At 42.3% G+C, this 20248-nt stretch overlaps 1 protein-coding gene across 1 annotated transcript in view; it reads left to right on the top strand.

Moving 5' to 3' along the window:
• The window catches only part of Rtca (RNA 3'-terminal phosphate cyclase), an 89128-nt gene that overhangs the window by 52592 nt on the left and 16288 nt on the right, over positions 1 to 20248 (top strand). Inside the window, exons 5-6 of the mRNA XM_068392520.1 lie at positions 15980 to 16038; positions 19069 to 19213. Of these exons, the coding sequence (XP_068248621.1) occupies positions 15980 to 16038; positions 19069 to 19213 (204 nt within the window). The remainder of the gene's footprint in view (positions 1 to 15979; positions 16039 to 19068; positions 19214 to 20248) is intronic.

Here is a 20248-nt window from a genome sequence, read left to right as displayed (position 1 = left end):
AATTGAGAAACTACACGACAAACCTGCAATTTCTTTGGATGGTATTTGTCGATGAAGTCGACCACGTCTTGATATTTTCCTAACACCTCTTTTATTTGCGCTGAACCTAACACATGTTCTACCTCCTCGCTCTCTTCCTCGTCATCACTCATGTGCTCCGACATAGCATGGAGTTCCTTGAGCTCATCCGTCGTCAGTTCGTCGTGATGTTCGGCGACGAGTTCCGTAACGTCATCTGCGTCGACCTCCAGACCCATGGACTTGCCAAGGGAGACGATTTCCTCTACGGCTTCCGCTGCACCGACCACGGGATCAGGTTCGGGGTTAAAACCCTCGAAATCTCGGGGAGAAACTGCATCAGGCCACAGCTTCTTCCATGCAGAATTGAGGGTCCGTCGAGTTAATCCCACCCAAGCCTGATCAATGATCTTTAAGCAGTGCACGATATTGAAGTGGCCCCTCCAAAATTCACGCAAAGTTAAGTTGGTGCTTTGCGTGACATTAAAGCACTGCTTGAATAAGTGCTTGGTTTACAGCTTCTTAAAATTAGAGATGACTTGCTGGTCCATGGGCTGGAGGATAGAGGTGGTATTTGGTGGAAGATACAGCACCTTTATGAACTTGAATTCATCGAAGATATCATCTTCAAGTCCGGGGGGGTGAGCGGGTGCATTGTCAAGGCATAGCAGGCACTTTAAAGGCAATTTCTGCTCATGAAGATACTTCTTCACAGAAGGACCGAAAACTTGGTTTACCCATTGCACAAAGAATTGCCTAGTGACCCAGGCCTTCGAGTTGGATCGCCAGAAAACATGAAGCTGATCCTTATCGACGTTGTGTGCTTTAAAGGCCCTAGGGTTCTCTGAATGGTAAACAAGCAAGGGCTTAACTTTAAAGTCCCCGCTAGCGTTGGCACATAGAGCAAGAGTCAACCGATCCTTCATTGGCTTATGCCCAGGCAATTTCTTCTCTTCAGCAGTGATGTAGGTTCGACTCGGCATCTTCTTCCAAAACAGCCCGGTTTCATCACAATTGAACACCTGCTGCTCTACGTAGCCTTCTTCCTTTACGATATTTTCGAATTTCTTAACAAAGTCAGTTGCAGCCTTTGTGTCCGCACTAGCAGCCTCTCCGTGGCGAACAACTGAATGAATCCCGGACCGTTTCTTAAATTTCTCGAACCAGCCACGAGATGCCTTGAAATCATCTAAGGAAGGCTCGGTTGAACTCTCCCCAGCATCACCCACAGAGCTCTCCTCCTTCAAGTCCGTAAAGATGGCGTGCGCCTTCTCGCAGATGACTGTTTCGGTGATGGTGTCGCCAACGATCTCTCTATCCTTAATCCACACTAGTAGAAGTCGTTCCATCTCTTCTATGATAGGGGTACGGCGTTTGGAAATTATAGTGATCCCCTTAGAAGGTTTCACTGCTTTAATAGCTTCCTTCTGTTTAAGGATTGTCGAGATCGTCGACATATTACGGCCATACTGTTTAGCAAGTTCACTCACGCGGATGCCACGCTCATGTTTTTCAATAATTTCTTGCTTAATTTCTATAGAAAGCATTTCCTTCTTCCTTTTCTCACCACTACCACTACCACTACCACTGGCAAAACTAAGCCTTTTTGGACCCATGATTTACGTAAATTATCGTTAATGGATGCACGTAAAAAATCACGATTAATTCACAGTTAATATCACAATGCAAAGAGCACAACCACACGAAGCCGGCGAGAACAGAGGACTGACCCAAGCCGCGCTAATTGAGCGTCCCTCCGAGGTCGATGTGCTGCCTTCTATCGGCGGAAATAAAAAACACTTCAGGCGCTATGAGCACCGACTACGCGTACGAGTATTGTTTACTTCGGGTGTCGAAAAAAACATTCGGGTGTAGAGTCGGACCGTGTTCGAATTGTACTTCGCGTGTCGAAAAATTCGGATACAACCGGTACGACGAAAATTGCTACTTCGTGTGTCGAAATAAAATTCGGGTGTAGAGTCAAAAATTTGCTCGAATTTTACTTCGGATGTTGGAAAATTCGGATGTAGATACGATCGTGTGTAGAGGTTCCACTGTATATATGTTACTGTATATATATGGGTTATGGAAAAAATCCGCGAAGTGGTGAATCCGCGATGGTCGAACCGCGAAGTAGCGAGGGTTCACTGTACATCAAATAGTAGATCCATAGTAATACTTTGTGATATTGCCCTACATTACCCTTTTCCCTAGACATGTCCTAAGGTACAGAATAATGCAGATCACTTATCACAAGGTAGACGTTGAGGTGTTCCAAAATTGTCGTAGTCTTGGGTGATGAACGTTTAGTTTTGTTCGGAGTTAATATCCTATGAAGATGCCGGCCTTTCCACTAAGTACTTTTTATTGGAACTGTTGGCCGTGGCTGTGGTAACCTCGGAGGCAATTTACTTCTTACCTTTGACCGGTAAATATTACGCACGCGCGAACTTAAGGCCTATTAGGTAATTACTAATTTGTCATTTAATACATAAGTTTAATTTTATTATTCATTTTACTTATCATTAACTCTAATAGTTACTATGCTAAGTAGCATCAAGTTATTTACTTTTAATTCATTAAGAAAAATAGGTAAAGCTTCGAGTCGAGCTAACGACCGAACGGCTATTCCCCACAGTCAAACACAAATATCAATCCTTTCTGATTTAATTAATTAATTTAACGTTAACTGTAATCCTTATAAGAAAACAGTTTTGCTTTCCATTTCTTTTTGCAACTCTTACCTCTATAATTTATTTTTGGTTTCTAACAACAAACCCCCACATAGGAGACTTCACCCTTTTTGGGAGAATCGTTCCTGAGAAGTTTTACAGAACTTCAACGGGTGTAGTTAAAACTTCATGAAGGCCGTAAGCCTTCCCAAAGCATGCGCTCTATTCAACACAAAACCGGCAGTTTATTGTCATAGACTCGGGTTGTACCGTTGGATTGAGTCAGTAGCTCCCGTCATTGTACCTTGGGTACAACGACTTACTGTTTTACACAATAGACTTCTGAGACTTTCTATTTTACCCTTAAAGGGTTATTTTCTCAAACAATTAGTCCCGAAGGAGCATCGTTAGCTTACGTTTTAGAACGAGATCAACATCGTGGGAAGGTTTTCATTACGTTTAAGAACGTTACAAACCACGCCCATGCAGAAACCAGACATCCTTGTTTGTGCATGAACGCTGGCTAGCTCCTCCCATAAAGAGGATGGGCAAACCAAAAGAAAATTGATCACTTTTATAGCTGTATATTTTGTTTGAGAACATGTACGCTCTCATTCAAAAAATTATTACAGCTTGTCAACGATCAAAAATTCCTTTGGCAATAATGTTGTGATTCGTCGCAAATACATTACTCCATGAACCGGATTCGTTGCAACGTTTCCTGAAGGCAGAGATTACGCATGCGCTAGCGCAGATGGGCAAGTACATATGTGTGCAAGCGATCTTTCTGCCAATAAGGGCTATATACATCTTGCAATAAGTTGTATAGTTATATCCCTTACTGAAACCAGGTTATTCAGTACATTACTTGGCTACTTTCCTGTAACCAGACATACGTCATTTACGTTCTGTCTTCTTATAGGCATTTTTTCCTTTTCCCCGATCGGAAGTCTTAGTCTCCTATAAAGGCTTTGGCTGGAAACTTCTCATAAGCATATCTGTTTCGTAGTAGGGAACATTTAATATAAATTCTAGTTTACCGATCGGAGACAGAGAAGTACGAACATTTTTGTCCTAAGAAAGAGAAACCTCCTTTACAAACGTTTTCAACGCTCTCCAACTGAGTTCCGGACACGATTTTTAAGTCGAGCTACGCATGTATGCTTGTCATACTCACAGTTCGGTGTTACTACTCCGTAGTAGACTTATGCTTATTACCCATCCAACAATAGATTGAAGATACATTTCAATCCCCTCTTGGGGTTGGTTGGAAGCGTTCGGTAATTACCATACAGTCTCCTTTCCGGAAAGCAATCTCTATTGAGATTTGCCCTTATAACATAAGCTGTACTGATTAACTGGTTTACCGTCTGGTATCGGTCTTATTCGGCCAACCACACTAGATTGGTGACAGTTGGAGGGAGGACAGGCTGTTCCCCTTCATTGCAAGAACGTGCAAATAGTTACACTTTGAAATCACCTCGAGATGTGTTTATTGCCATACAATCCCCCCCCCCACCGCTGTATGGTGGATGGCAGACGAGAGCTTCTGCAAAGAGGCCTATCTTCTCGTCTTTCCTCTGGATCTGATGCTCTCTTTAATGCGTCGGAACAGAGGCCGGCATATGCCGCACCATTCCATCCTCGACCGTTGGACCGATTCAGAAAGGTACCAGCATTCACTTCTCTTGAAGAACCATCTAGTAGTACGAAGCCTCAGATGGACAGAGGATAACTAGTTGCTCCCATCTGCTCGCGCCATTCCTGGTACAGGAATGTGCTTGCAGATAATCTGAACAGGACTACTCAGATACTGGGTTCCTAGTGTCTTTGAATCATCTTGTATCCAACAAAGTCTTAACTTTGTGAGGTCCCCGACTGTGGTTATGCTTGCAACGGCCCTGAACTTCAGTCTCCCGCTCGACCGTTCCCCACTCTCGGAACACCAGGCCCTCAAACAAGATATATTCCAAGATCGGTGGGGCGGCCTAGAGGTGTGCTTTTTTCCCCCATTTGGTCTGGTCAGAAAGTCCTCAACCAAGTCAGGATAAGCAAGATCTTATCAATGATTCCAATAGCTTTGCTATGGCATCCCACAGAATGGTTCCTGGACCTTCTGCAACTCCCGATGGAGTTCTGAGGGATCTTCCTTCATGACGACCCGATCTTCCAAGCAGCCACATGCTAACACCTTCCTAAGCCGTAGCTTTGCATCGACTTCATACCTGGGATGGTCCTACACCACCTCTTTCAGAGAGGCCTCTCGCGACGAGTTGCGGGATGTGTGTTCGGTCCTTTGTGACTGATGTCGTGGAAGGGGATTCTCTCCCATCGATGCCTTTACTTATACAAGTTTGAGATAACTTGTCCCCCGTCAGATCTCAACCTTCTCCTGGGAATGCGGTTTGAGTCCTTAAGTCCCTGAAGGCCCCTCTCTACGAACCTTTATGCCAGGCAGCAGATCACTTCCTTACATGGAAGACAACCCTTTCTACCCACTTGGGCTTTGACCAAGAGAGTTAGTATGTTGTATGATCCATCTTCAGATATCTCCTACTCTAGAAGACGGGGAGAAGTAATCCTCAGTGGCATCCCCGAGTTGATTGCCAAGACTCAAAAATGCGAGTGTGCTGTACCCTAGGTGCAGCCCATTTCGGACGAAGAGTCTTCGTTCAGTAGCCGAAGATCCATCAACTGGGGTTTTTACCCAGTGAGGAGTCTGTGGTGTTACCTTAAAAGAACGACGCCAGCTCGCCCCTGTGTGTCAGCACTGTTGACCAGCACGGGGAAGGTCAAGAGGAGGATCACAAGGATTTCCTTCCCCTCTGGGATCGGAAGGCTATTGGGGTTGCTCTCAATCTAGACCCTCCTCCATCCAAACACCCAGAGCTCGTAACGTCAGTGGCGTTGCTACATCCCTGGTGTTCAAGAAACTACTTAGTGGCGCAGATACTGTTAGTGGGCATGTGGAAGCGCCAATCGACCTTCACGGCCCACTACCTGCAAAGACGTAACCCACAGGAACCTTTTCCATTGGTCCTGTGGTGCTCGCACAACAAATGGTCTAAACACCTCGGGCTCCTGGATGGACAAGTAGCAGAGGGTTAAGGGCTGAGGTTACCCAGATTAGTCTGGGGTGAATGAGTAAGAATGACTGGCTCCTTTCTTCCTTTCACCTCCTCCCCTGGAGAAAACAGCTCCGCAAGCCTCAGCATAGCTGACCTCACCTCGCTGCAGGTAAGACTCATTTCCCTTGTGCCTCCTAAGTATAGAATAATACTTTGTTACGTCCCCAATACCTTTTTGAGGGAGGGTATTGGGCAAGTCTTAATAACAATAGGTTTTGTACTCGAGTTCCTATGTTAAAGACAAGCCATACTGTTAGTTCCACTCACACGCAAGCTTTTACAGGCCGTTATCAGTGCATTACCTCATATCGGCACTTGATCGAAATAGAGAGGACCCCGGGTCATAACCAAGGCCAGTTAGTGAGGACTTCCTCCCTCCTAAGAGTAAGTCACCCCTATAAATAGTGGATGGTTTGTATTTACGCCGGAACAAATAACGGATTTTGAGCGAAGCGAAAAATCTATTTTTGGTTGAGATAGCCATGTCGTCCTAATGGAAGGTTCCTATAAGTAGCTTCCAAGGGATATTTGAACTACAGTGATATTCCCAGAGAATTTCCCTTTAGGTCGAGAGAATTTTAACTCCTGGCACGAATATCCTTAAAATTTCTCTTAAGGATATTGCATAATCAGGGGACGTATATATTGATACGACACATAGCAATCTTCACCCCGAGTAGCGTTTTCGCCTTGAGAGGGAAGAGTGGCAAATTAGAAGGGGAGCCGTTATCAAGGTTACCCTTCCTCCTATACTACTATTGAGTATCTCCTCTAGATGGTCCTCGTATGTGGCTACATATCGAGGTAGTTTCTTGATGACGCTCGTCACGAAGAGGTCGTTCTGCAGTTCCGTGATTTGTTCCAAGATGGAAGAGAATGAGTCTGCGTCTGTGGACCATTCTGACTCTATCGGCTTGAGCCTGATTAGAGCCTCCGCTGTCACATTGCGGATCATTTGTAAGTGAACTGCTGATAGGTGCTGTTTCTTTAGGCAAGGGATGGCTAATATCGCGTAGATTATCTGGGACGATCTCGAGCCTTGTCGGCTCAGACATCTCACTATCACTTCGCTGTCCAAGATCAGCCTGATGAGGGCTGATCTGCGTGGGGAAAGTTTTTCCAATGTCAAAAGGACTGCCATGGCTTTCAAAATGTTGATGAGAAGGGCCTTGAACAGAGATGACCAAGTCCCTTGGACTTTCTTTTGATGGGAGTGAAATCCCCACTCTTCAGTCGAGGCATCCGTGTGGATGATCATCGATAGTAGAGGTGGTTGCAAGGGCACGGTCCTCATTAGGCTCTTGGCCTTCTACCATGGGTTGAGAAGTGATCAAAGTAAGGCCGATATTGGTCATTTTAGATCTCTTCGAGCGCTTGATGCGTATCTTCTCCAGACTCCTGACGCATCTTTCAGCTGTGCTCTTAGCACTGGGTCTGTCACTGCTGCAAACTGGAGAGAGTTCAGTACTCTTTCCTGTTAGCGTCTTGAAATCCTGTCGGATTACACTAGTCTCTTGACCGACCCTGCGATCTTCTTCTTCCCTAAGAGAAAGTGACAATGTGACCTTATGTTCCAATGGACTTTCAGTCATTGAAACCTTTGAGCTGGAGAGAGTCGAGACTTCTTGAAGTTGATTTTGCATCCCAGAAGTTCCAGGAACTGGGTTACTTCCTTGGATGCTTGCAGACCAGCTGCTTCGGGTGCTGCCCGCACCAGCCAGTCGTCCAGGTACTTTGTTACCTGAACAGTTTCTAGGCATGGTTGTTGCACAACAGCGTCTGCCAATTCTGTGAAGATACTTGGGACTATGTTTAGTCCGAAGAGTATGGCTCTTAGAACATACTTTATCTTCTGAAACTTGAATCCTAGGTAGGAGGAGAGGGGGCGACTGACTAGAAGATGCCAATAGGCATTTGTCAGGTCTATCGAGACTGTGAATGCCCCTTTTTTCAATAGGGTCCTTATGTGTAGAAGGATTAACATCCTGAACTTGCTGTTTCCTATGAACTTGTTGAGTGGCAACAAGTCCAGAATGACACTGAGTTTTCTTGAGTCCTTCTTGGGAACACAAAACAGCCTTCCCTAGAATTTCATGGACTTTGCTTTCCTTATAACCTGTACGCTCAAGAGCTATAGGGTATACTCTTCTAATACGGGGATGAAGTCTTGGAAGAGTTGAGGAAATGATGGTGGAGACATGTCTAGTTTCCATCCGAGTCCAATCTTGATTAGGCCTTGGGCCCAAGGATCGAAGGTCCAACGATCCTGAAATTGTTGGAGCCTCCCTCCTACCGGAAGCGTCTCCTTGCTTCGATTGATCGGAGGGTTTACCTCCTCGACCGCCTACCTGGGGCACCGCGGTCATAGAAACTGTGGGATGTTGTTGAGTAGGCTGAAGGAAAAGTATAGACTTTTTCGTCTTCCTTATAGGTTGGGGACCCACATCCGGGAAAGACTTCCTCTTTGAAGAGATGCCCCACTTCTGGAGAAGGTTCCTATTCTCCGTGAGGGCTTTCTCGACTACCTCTTTGACTACATCGTTTGGAAAGAGGTCTTTACCCCAGATGTTGGAAGATATCAGCTTCCTGAGTTCATGCTTCACTGTTGCAGCAGCGAACACGAACTCTCTACAGGGTCTCCTAGCCTTCATAAAAGCATATAGGTCTTTTACTAAGGTGGCCATGACCATGATCATGTCTGGAGTACTTCGTTGGCCTGCACACATCTCTATGCAGTTTTGTAGGGATAAAGAGGTCGCAAGTCTCTCCTTTGTCTCTTGTTCCTTGCACAAGAGAAACTCCGAAAGTTTAGGGAGATTCTCGCTAAACTGTCGTCCAGCGATGTCCGCGTCCAGTTTCCTTACTGAGAAGGTTAGGTGGACTTCCTTCCATTCCTTCTCCTGCATGGGTAAGGCTAGTGACAGAGGCCTGCACTCCTCAAGTGAAGGGCATGGTTTGCCTGCCTCCACTGCCTTGGCAACAGATTTAAATGCCTTCCACATAAAGGCGAATGCCAAGAAAGGTAGGGGGATTCTTGCTCAAGGCGAATACTTTCGATACCGAATAACCCGCCTTTCTCAGGCTACTTGACAATAGAGCCTGTGCCTTATCGTGGTCTAAAACCATGACTTCCTCCGGTTCTGTCTCCTCTTTTGATATTGGTTCATGCTTCAGTCAAATGAAGCAATCAGGGAAAGCGTTAAAGCTTGGCCAAAACTGGATGTCATCTAAGGGGACAGCTCCCATCTTCTCCGAGATGTAGAGTTTGCCGTTCAAAATCGGCATAAGATCCGCAATACCTCCAGGGATTGGTTTTGGAGCAGGTCGGGAGGTCTTGGTCTCTGGGTCGCTTGAATGATCCTCGGGAGGCGATAAGTGGAGCTTCACTGAGCTCTCTCTTGAATTTCGCTTCCCTTGCTTCGCCTTGTTTGCGAATGTTCTCCATTAAATCCATAAGATGGGCCAGCGCCTGGCTCGTGTTGTCCAATGGAGGGGTAGAAGGTGAAGATGTCGAGGGTAACGGCTCCTGGGCCGGCACAGACGGAAGAAATTCCGACACGACATCGTCATCTTCTCCCAGAGGTGCTTCCCTGCCATCCGTCTCGATAGCAATCTGGACGCAGGGAGGTGCGAGGTGTGCTTGGGACACAACCATTTCACTACCCGCTTTCGGGAACAGTAAACTACGCATCCTATCGTTAGGTAGGTATGGTCCCGTAGAGTTCTTCTGGAACCCTCTTACCCATTTGCGTAGCTTTTTACGTGCCGCATCCCTAGACTCCGTTGACTTTGGGTCATCAAAACCTTCGGTCACGAAGGTCCTGCAGATATTGCAGACTTGGGGGGGTCCCATTATTGCAGGGATTTGGTAATAATGGTGCAGGGGGCATGAGACCTGCATGCTGTATGACTGTAGAAGTACTTACTCCTAAGATTGCAGAAGATCGCATCGCATGTCATTTGTAAAGAAAGGAAAACAAAATGAGTATACGATTGTTTATCTCACATGATATACAGATATGCAATTATTCATATTTTAATCATTATAGCTTAGGATAGTAAGCTAGAAAGAAATAGGGAAAGACATACTTGTGTATCCCTCCCAGCCAATTGCTGTAACCTCCCCCCAATATTAAAGATAAAGAGTTTCCTTTATCAGGGCAACTTGAAAGAGAAGGGTTCTAACCCGTAGGGATAGAAGAAGTGTACACTGCCACTGACCCTTCTAATATTTAACATTGTGGGGTAAGTATTAACTGATTTCTAATCAGAGTATTGAAGGAATTCTATTCTTTCAATATAGGTTTGGTCTCAGCAAAAGCCTGTACAAGGGTACGCAAGATATATTAGAAATTAACTACTGTATAATAAAACTATAGATTTCTGTTTGCAGTATATACTATATTGCAAATATAATGGCTACTGTATAATCATATACTGTAGTTCAGCCGGTGTGTTGCCGGCATGGCTAGCACCTGGCGGCACGGTCCAACCGGCATGTAGCCGACTGGACTAAAAATAGAAAAGACACATACTTGTGTATCCCACCCAGCCAATTGCTGTGACCTTCCCTTCCAATATTAAAACTATAGAGTTTCCTGATCAGGGAAGCTCAAAGGTAAGGGTTCTAACCTTTAGGGATAGAAAGTGTACTACCACTGATCCTTCTAAATATTTAATATTGTAGGGTTAATTGTAGACTGATTTCTAATCAGAGTATTGAAGGAATTCTATTCTTTCAATATAGGATTGGTCTCGGCAAGAGACTGGGCAAGGATACACAAGATATGTTGGAAAATAACTACTGTATAATATATACAATAGTTTTCTATCTGCAGTATATACTCTACTGCAAGTATACTGGCTACTGTATAATCATATACTGTAATTCAGCTGGCATATTGCCGGCAGAGCTAGTCCCTGGCGGCACAGTCCGGCCGGCATATGGCCGGCAGGTTTATACCCGGTGGTACCGGTACAGTTGGCATGCCACCGACTGAGAAAGTACCTGACGGCGCCGGCCCAGCCGACATGCTGCCAGCTGGGTTAGTACCTGGCGGTACTAGCTGATAGAGAGAGAGAAAGCATGTAGTGAAGGACTGCCGTACTGTATTACAATGTATGATTACACTAAATAAGGATGTAAGTATATAAACTTACTGCCTTCCTCCAGAAGGAATGTTCATGTGGAAGGGGAGAATGCATCATTCAGGCTTCCATCCAGCCACAAAGACCATTGCCGGCATTGCCGGCAACAGGACTGTGGATGGCAGTCCAAGGGAGGACTGAAGAACCTTCAGCGGCAGCGGGGTCTCCCACCGGCAGACGCCATAGCCGGCACAACCTTCCCTGATCCTATGTCCGTAAAGGAAAGACTGAGTGGCTAAACAGCTGCTTAAGTAGGAGTCCGGCCGGCCCCGCAACCCGCCGGCAAGTGGTGAGATTGCAGGACGACGGCCACAAGGAATGCGATATCTAAGTCATCGCTAAAGGACAGAGAGGGCGGGGAAAAGGGTCCTGTATAAAGTGTGTAAGAAGGCGGCAAGGTTGCCGCTGCTCCCACACAAGGAAAAAACTCTTGTTTCGATATCGACACCATCCTAGGTGGCAGAAGAATATCTATTCTTCAGCCTAGGGTCTGCCGAAATGGTGCTAAGAGACAGCAGCAATCCTGCCGCCGCCTCTCAACGCCGGGGAAACATCGTTTCAGTGTCGGCGCCGTCCTAGGCGGCAGAAGAATGTCTATTCTTCAGCCTAGGGTCTGCCAACCCAGGACTAGTCTTCTAGACCGCTGGGGAGAAGGTGGCGGCATCGTACTACCACTTCAGGTGCGGCCTATGGAGGCTTAGCCTCCTATGCCGGCGGCTAAGCCGGCGGGGGAGTGACTACTCACCCTGTAGCTCTGCCGCTGGCAGAAAGACTGAATACTCCGAGATTCTGTCGAAAACCAAAGCCGGGCTCTTGCCGGCAAAGGTGGGAGACAGAAAAACTCTAGCCTAGTCAAGACGGAGTGAACTACTCTATGGCAAGACCAGAAAGGAGGGATTACCCTTAAATCTCCACAGGAGACAAGTATTGAGTTATATAATTCTAGGAGATGTACTATCTCCCATTGAATTAATAAAACGATACCCGAGGGTAAACGGGGATAATGTCTGAAAGTATACTACATTGCCTTGGCTAGCTAGCCTAGGTAAGATGAGATTTCGGTTACCTAAATCGCCGAAACTCTTAACATATACGATCGACAAAAGGAAGAGGAAATTATGCATAAAATAAATATCTTTACTAGTGTAATTGTGCCTAAATAGCTTTCATAATTTAATTAATGCTATTACAACCAGAATCGTTCTGCTAACTAAATAACACATGCATAGTGAACGATAGCGCCCATGGCGCCTCTGGTGACAGGCCTAGCTCCTAACACAATTAATTACTCTAATTTCACTGTGGAACAGGAGCTAAAAATTATACACTGTAAGGAATCAATACTCAAATTTCCAGAGGCGAAAGAAGCCGGAGATTACATATTAATCCGCTCAAAATCGATCAAAAGGTTAGATCAACAGGGAACACCACCGTGCAAATTCGCTACAAAAATAGGAATAACCGCCATCTAGATACTCAATAGTAGTATGGGAGGAAGGGTAACCTTGATAACTGCTCCCCTTCTAATTTGCCACTCTTCCCCCTCGAGGCGAAAATGCTATTCGGGGTGAAGATTGCTATATGTTGTATCAAGATATACGTCTCTTGGTTATGCGATATCCTTAAGAGAAATTTTAAGGATATTCGCGCCAGGAGTTAGAATTCTGGAGACCTAAAGGTAAATTCTCTGGGAATATCACTGTACAGTGGAACCTCTACATACGATTGTCCTAACATACGAATTTTCCAACATACGAAGTAAAATTCGACCAAATATCTGTCTCGACACCCGAAGTAATGCTCCAACATACGATGTAGATCTTGTTTACGTCGGTAGATGGCAGCACGTAAGAGGGACTCTATTGAGCGTCGAGTGCTCTGTTCTCTGTTCTTTTGTGTATCGTGTGGTTGTCCTCTGTTTGGTCTGTTATTAACAGTGCTTATTTTCTTCCTTTTCTCACATTTCCTTTTTGATTTTACCTATAATCATGGTGCCTAAGAAGCTAAGTTTCAGTACAGGTAGTGGTGAGAAAAGGAAGAAGGCAATTCTTTCATTAGAATTGAAGCAAGAAATTATAGAAAAACATGAGAGCAGTGTGCATGTGAATGATATGGCTAAACAATATGGCCGGAATAGGCCTATGATCTCGACGATCATCAAGCAGAAGGCAGCCATTAAAGCAGATAAACCATCGAAGGGGATCACCATTAATACAAGACATCGTAGCAATCCCCTGGAAGAGATAGAACGCCTTTTGTTGATAGGGATAAAGGACAAAGAGATTATTAGCAACGATCATTTGTGAGAAGGGCCAGTGTGATGAACAGAAAGAAAAAAGTGAAGCAAAGAAAACCAAGATAGCATTAACAAGCTCTTTTAAAAAAGTCTTCTCTCTTTTACTGTTTCTCTCTAAACATAGCATAACATGTTCTTTAAATAAAATCTCTCTCTCTCTCTCTCTCTCTCTCTCTCTCTCTCTCTCTCTGTGCTGTTATAGTGTTAGAGAAGTCTATTATTTTTTTTCCAAGAGAGAGAGAGATTAAACAAAAATGTGTTCACAGTACATATGATTTTTAACAGCGTCAAAGAGTTGAAAAACAATTAAATGTAACTAAGAAAGTAATAACAGCTAATCTGAATTCCTTTATTAACTAAAACAAATATTGATACAAAGACACTCGGTGCGTATGCACAAACACACACACAGGTGCAAGAATTGCTACGCAGTAAGAGACAAGACGACGGTAGGGGAGGGGGTAGAGATGGTGACTGCGATAACGTACCGTAACTCGTCACTGAAAGTGATGAAAATTAAAAATCAAAAGAAAACAAATGTAAAAAATATGAAATATAAAAATAAAAGGAAAATAAATAAGCTTAGATTAAAGTTTCCGTAGTGTAAGTTACGGTACGTTATCGCAGTCACCATCTCTATCTCCTCGCCGATCGGGTCTCCTCCTGCGTGTGTGTGTGTTTGCGCATACGCACACGAGTGTGTTTGTATCAATATTTGTTTTAGTTAATAAAGGAATTCAGATTCGCTGATATTGTTTTTTTTAGTTACATTTAATTGTCTTTCAACTCGTTGACGCTGTTGAAAATCATATGTTCACAACACATTTTTGTTTAATCTCTCTCTCTCTCTCTCTCTCTCTCTCTCTCTCTCTCTCTCTCAGAAAAAATTAATAGACGTCTCTAACACTAACAGTGAAGAAGGAGAGAGAGAGAGAGAATTTATTTAAAGAACATGTTAACACCATGTCTACCTTCTCGCCGATCGTCCGTCTCCTCCTGGCGTAGCAAATCCTTACACCTGCGTTGGCAGTGGTAAAGTGACAATAAAACACATTTTTTATTTATTATTTCTTTATAATTATCTTTTTTACATGCTTCTTTCATTTTATGCAGTTATGTTTATTGTTATGTGTAATTATATGTAGTAAATTATTAAGGAGTTAATATAGGTTTTTGGTGTGTGGAATGATTTATACAAATTACAGTGTATTCTTATGGGAATATTTGCTCCAACATACGAAGCAGTTTCTGGAACGAATTAAGATCATATGTAGAGGTACCACTGTAGTTCAAATATCCCTTGCAAGCTACTTATAGGAACCTTCCATCAGGACGACATGGCTTGAGCCCTAAAAACAAATTTGTAAGTAATTTGCATTTTTCCTAGTATACAAACCTGGAGCTATTTATAGTAATTGGCCCGCCACCCTGTCCCCCAAGACGTCCTGCCATAAAGCAGTGTGGTTACTCAGCTGAAAGGTGTAAGTGAGCAGGGCAGCCAGTCTACCCCACCCGCTAACTAGCGGATGGGGTAGTTATCCCTCCCTAAAATTATCATGGCTCGTCTTTCAGCTATGCCGATAGTATACCCCTATAAATAGTTCCAGGATTGTATTCTAGGAAAAATACAAATTACTTACAAATTTGTTATTTTCTTTCCTTTCAAGATAGTTATTCCTCTAGTAAAGTAATGAGACAATCTAGCGTTTAATGGGAATAACTAGTGGCTTAGAAAGCCATACTGTGTTTTTCTTAATTTGTGTGTTGCCTTTGGCTTGTTGAAAGGCTCCAAAATCCATAGTGTTCCGATATAGCTTTTTGTAGTGCTTTTAAAGTAGTCTTCTGGATATTTTGGACACTATGGTTTAGATTGTTGAAGGGAATGGTTTTTGGGTGATCGTGATCCTTATTTTCTCTCTCTTGTTGGACACTGTATTGAGTTAAAGGATTCCCTCATCTATTGCTGATGATTAGTACCCCCCCCCCAGTGTATAGGTGAATGCCCCATTTATTTTACTAAAAATTTTGAAAATCTATAAACCTCCCCCATACCAATATTAAATCATCATCCTCTGTATTATCTTTTCCCCACGCTCTTATATATAATTACACAGTAAACTGAACACTTTTTTTTTTTTTATTATGAAAATTCTCTCTCTCTCTCTCTCCTCTCTCTCCTCTCTCTCTCTCCTCTCTCTCTCTCTCTCTCTCTCGAAGTAGGTTTTCAGTGTCATAGTACCAGTTTTCTTTTAAGCCATTACTGGTCTATGCTCTTACTGCTTCAACAGCCTTGTGATTAGTTATTAGGAGGTTGTTGGAGTCCCCTTCCTTGTTCCCATCAAGAGCAGGGCTTCCCCTTGTGGCACTAACTACAGTAATGTTCCCTGTTAATGATTTAATGATAGTTTCAGCTCTACTATAGACACTATTTCAAAGGACTCGGGTTTGTATAGCTAGAAAAAATAATAATCACTCTTTATATTCGTTATTTCTTGAAAGAATTTCAGTTAATGCAATCTTTTGTCTGCTGTACTGTAAAATCCTGAAATCAAGGATTGTCATATTCTAGATTTACTTGATTGCATTATTTTGTATTTAGAGGGATATGCTACTTGAATGTATAATTGCAATAACCTCTTAAGGCTTGAAACTATGAGGAAGATTAAGAAATTCTATTATTTGTAGCAATCCCAAAATAACTTAAGGTTATTTTACAGGTCTTCCGAAAAGTGAGTGCTTGGTTTGGACTGAACTTCAAGTTGTTTTTGAAGACTAGGTAAGAGGATTTCCTTTGCCTGATTTTTCATTTTGAATAATATAGAACAATCGTGTCTAGAATGTAATTGACACAATGAATAGGGGTGTGAAAATTAAGATTTTTATTTGTAAAAATGTGATGGAAGTAGAAACTGCATATTTAGCCAGTGCTATGGTTATGTATCTATAGTCATATCTTTTTAAAAGGTATTTAAGTCCGGCTTAAATAGAAATTGAATGTTCGTTAGTATATTAAAAGTACTATTTAGTACATGATGATGAAAGTAGTGAAATGTCTTTTTAAGATTAGTTTTATATCTGTAATGTATAGTGATTTATTAAAGCTACAAGTAGTGCTGTCTTTTGTGAGTGACATCTTACTATGTATATCTAATGAATTGTCATGCCTCTCTCTCTCTCTCTCCTCTCTCTCTCTCTCTCTCTCTCTCTGAGTTTGGAATCCCTCATCCCACTTCCATGGAATATCAGTTAAATTCTCTCTCTCTCTCTCTCTCTCTCTCTCTCTCTCTCTCGGTGAGTATGAAATCTCTCATCTCACTTCCATAAAATATCAGTTAAATCTCTCTCTCTCTCTCTCTCTCTCTCTCTCTCATGTGAGTTGAGAATCTTTCATTTCACTTCCATAAAATATTAGTTAAATTCTCTCTCTCTCTCTCTCTCTCTCTCTCTCTCTCTCTCATTTGAGTTTGGAATCACTCATCTCACTTCCATAAAATATTAGTTAAATTCTGTCTTTCTCATTTGTGTGAGTTTGGAATCCTCTATCTCACTTCCAGAAGATGTTAGTTGAATTCTCCTCTCTCTCTCTCTCTCTCTCTCTCTCTCTCTCTCTCTCTCTCTCTCTTTGTTTTCTTAGTTTTGATGAGGTCTTTTTTATGTTATGGAAACTATCCTAAGTTCCTGTGCAGCCAGGTGGGTGTGAAGATATGGCTGTATTATGTCGTCATGACTATTTTAATAATTTAACAGGTGGAGTGTTGTAAAATGTCATAAAAAGAACAGGAGATATTGACTGCAGAATCATGGAAACAAAAACAGAATGACTGTATGTATTGAATGTGGTGTGACTAACGGATACAGATGATACAATTGTTCATCGATGCTAGTGCAGTAAAGCTGCAAAGACTTGGGAAAAATATAAGAATATTTATAAAGGATAAAGTTGAAAGGAATTGGTAGCAGTAGCAAGTTTACAAAGGGGAAGAATGGATACTGTATTTATTAAGAGCAATATGGGAAGCGGAAATAATGTCTAAAGACTGGGAGGAGAGGCTAATGGCATCTAAATTTAAACAGAAAGTTATCATGGATTGTGATAATTACGGGGGCATTTAACTAACAGAGTACAGTTTTAAAGTTTTTGAGAAGGTACTAAATAAATTATTGAAATCGAATGTAAAGATTAGGAAACAGCAGTATAGATTCATAAAGGGGAGAGGGACTGTGAATGACATCTTTAAAGTAAGGCGGCGACATGAAAAGAGGCTAGAGGGAAACCAGAGGCTCTTTTATTCTTTTTTATATGTAGAGTAGGCTTATAAAAGAATACCAAGAGAAGTGGTGTTTTGCTACCTGAGGAAGAGGGAATTCCCAGAGAATTTGTTTAGAATGGTAGAGATGATGTACACAAGAACAAGGACAAAAATAATAACAGCTGTTGGGAAAACAAAACTTTGAAGTAAGTGTTGGATTCACCATGGGCCAGTATTTTTCTTTGTGGTGGTTATGGATGCGTTGTTTTTATTTGTGGTGGTCATGGATGTGTTAAGTGTTGAGATCAGAAATGAAAAGTTTGCGAGCTGATGTATGCAGGTGATAAGGTGAAAACTGCTGAAAATGAGAGAGACTTACTGAGAATGGTTGTAAGGTGGCAAGAGACTTTGGTGAGGGTTGGCTTGAGAGTAAATGTGGATGAAACTGAAGCTATGGTGAGCAGTAAGGAAGTTAGGAACAGGATAGCTATGCATGAAAGTAGAGGTAGGTTAAAAAACAGGTGGAACAATTTAGATACCTAGGATCTACAAGTCAGGAGGAAGGTTGTGAGGCTGAAGTTGAGAATAGGATAAAAGCAGCCTTGGGGAAGTGGAGGTAGGTAGCAGGAGTAGTATGTGATAAGAAAATGGGAATCAAACTAAAATTCAAGGTCAATAGCTCAATAATAAGACGAGTTCTGATTTATGGATCGGAAGCTTGGGCTCTTAGACCAAATGAGAAAGCAAAGGTTGAGAGAACAGAGATGAAAATGCTGAGGTGGGTTATGGGAATATCACTTCGAAGATTGGAAAAAGATGAAATAAGAAGAATGGCAGGTGTAGTAAAGATTACAGTAGTGATAAGTGTGTCATAACTGAGATGGTGTGGTCAAGTGTTGAGGGTGGATGGTGGGGAGGGAGATAGGAGGGCTTGGGAGGAAACTTTTAGGGGTAGAATATTGAGAGGAAGGCAGAAAATTGAATGGGAAGACAAGGTGAAGGATGGTCTGGAGAGAAGAGGTTTGGTGGAAGAGGATGCCTTTGATAGAAGGCATTGGAGAGGGCGCTTCAGACAACTGACCCCTTAATGTAAGGATAACAGTGGGAAAGATGGTAGCAGTAGGAAGTTTATAAAATGTAAATCGAAACTGATTATGATAAGACGTGTAAAATGATGGCATTTCTTATATGAGGAATCTAGAAGTTCTCCAAGCAAAGATTAATCTGAAAAGTGTCATAGGTAAACTCATAATTTAAGCCTCCTGCATATTTACCATTATCAAATACAAGAACACACTTTCAAAATTTCCAAGAAGCAAACTTTTAATTGGTGATATTTAGGCATAAGGAGAAAAATGATGATAGGCTTTTATGTTTGGTCATTTAATATATGTTATGGAATTCTTTAATATATTTACAAGATATATCACCATGTACAGATAGCCAAGACTTGTGGTTTAGACCCCTTTCAAATTTCTTGTAATTGTACTTATTTATTTCATGCATTTGTTGTATAACTAGAAGTTGTAATGAGGCGGATTTGAAATTTCTTCCAGGGGTTTTTATCCTCAAGGACGTGGCGAAGTCTCTCTTGAAGTGAAACCGTCACATGAAGGTTTATGGGCCGCTGATTTTACAGACTTTGGCGAGGTGGCATCTGTGTACGGGAAATCGTATGTTGCAGGAACCCTTCCAGTAAAGGTACTCTAGCTGACACAAATGTAGTGTCTGAATCTATGAATGATTTCATAATGTTTATTCTTAGTACAACTGTTACAGAAGGTTTGATTTTGTGTATTTGGTATTTGATGCAGTTAGCGTAAATCTAGAAAAATTCCTCCATGAATCCACATAACCTACATTGTTGTTATTCCTGCTACTGCTACTTTACTATTACCTGTACCATTATTTTTATTATTATTGATTGTATCTGTATTATAATTCGGAAAGGAATACATTGGGTGTTTCTTTGTCAAGAGTACAAAAAAGATTGCTATTGAGAAAGGCTTTTTTAAAGATTTTTGGTGATCAATCTATTCTTAGGAAGTGTTTTAATACACTCATTCAACCTTGTTTTGAGTATTGATAGCCTGTTTGGTTTTCAGCAGCTGACTCATCTTAATTTGTTTGTTGTATAGAAACTTATGATTTGTCAAATCTGTTCCTGACCTGGATATTAATCTCTAGCACTGTCATTTGTTTTATTGAAGGAAAAATCTTTTTTTGAGGAAGTGTGGTGTGATTTCCAAGGACCTGTAAAGACTAGCATAGGGAATCCAATATGACACAAGATACCAAAGAAATATTGTCTCCCCTGCTGTAGGGCCAGTATTTCAGTGTGTAAAGCAAGGGCTCAGTGTTTACACGAAAGACACTTGAGCTCTGGTGCTGTTGAACTCGGCACAGCACCACCTGTGCTGAAATCATCTGTATCCATGATACATAATTACTGAGAACCATCACTAATGCTGGAGACAATGCTATTTGCACGTTAACTAGTTCCAAGCTGCCATCTTCCATACTTGAATTTAGAATTAAATGTCCCCCTTCTGTACACAAGGCTAGGGAGGAGGGAGAGTGAGACCACACAGTACCTCCCCAAATATAGGTTTTCTCTCTTATCACAACCACTTTTTGAGGGTTTTATGTGCTGTATTGTCTCAAAGGATTGATACCAGAGCAATAACTGAGTAGACACTTGCACCATCAAGGACAACCATCTACTGTACAACCAAG

The sequence above is a fragment of the Palaemon carinicauda genome, chromosome 18 (genome assembly GCF_036898095.1).
Source record: "Palaemon carinicauda isolate YSFRI2023 chromosome 18, ASM3689809v2, whole genome shotgun sequence".
NCBI classification, from domain to species: domain Eukaryota; kingdom Metazoa; phylum Arthropoda; class Malacostraca; order Decapoda; family Palaemonidae; genus Palaemon; species Palaemon carinicauda.
The sequence above is the reverse complement of the archived record's forward strand: the minus strand, read 5'-3'. Positions and strand labels throughout refer to the sequence as shown.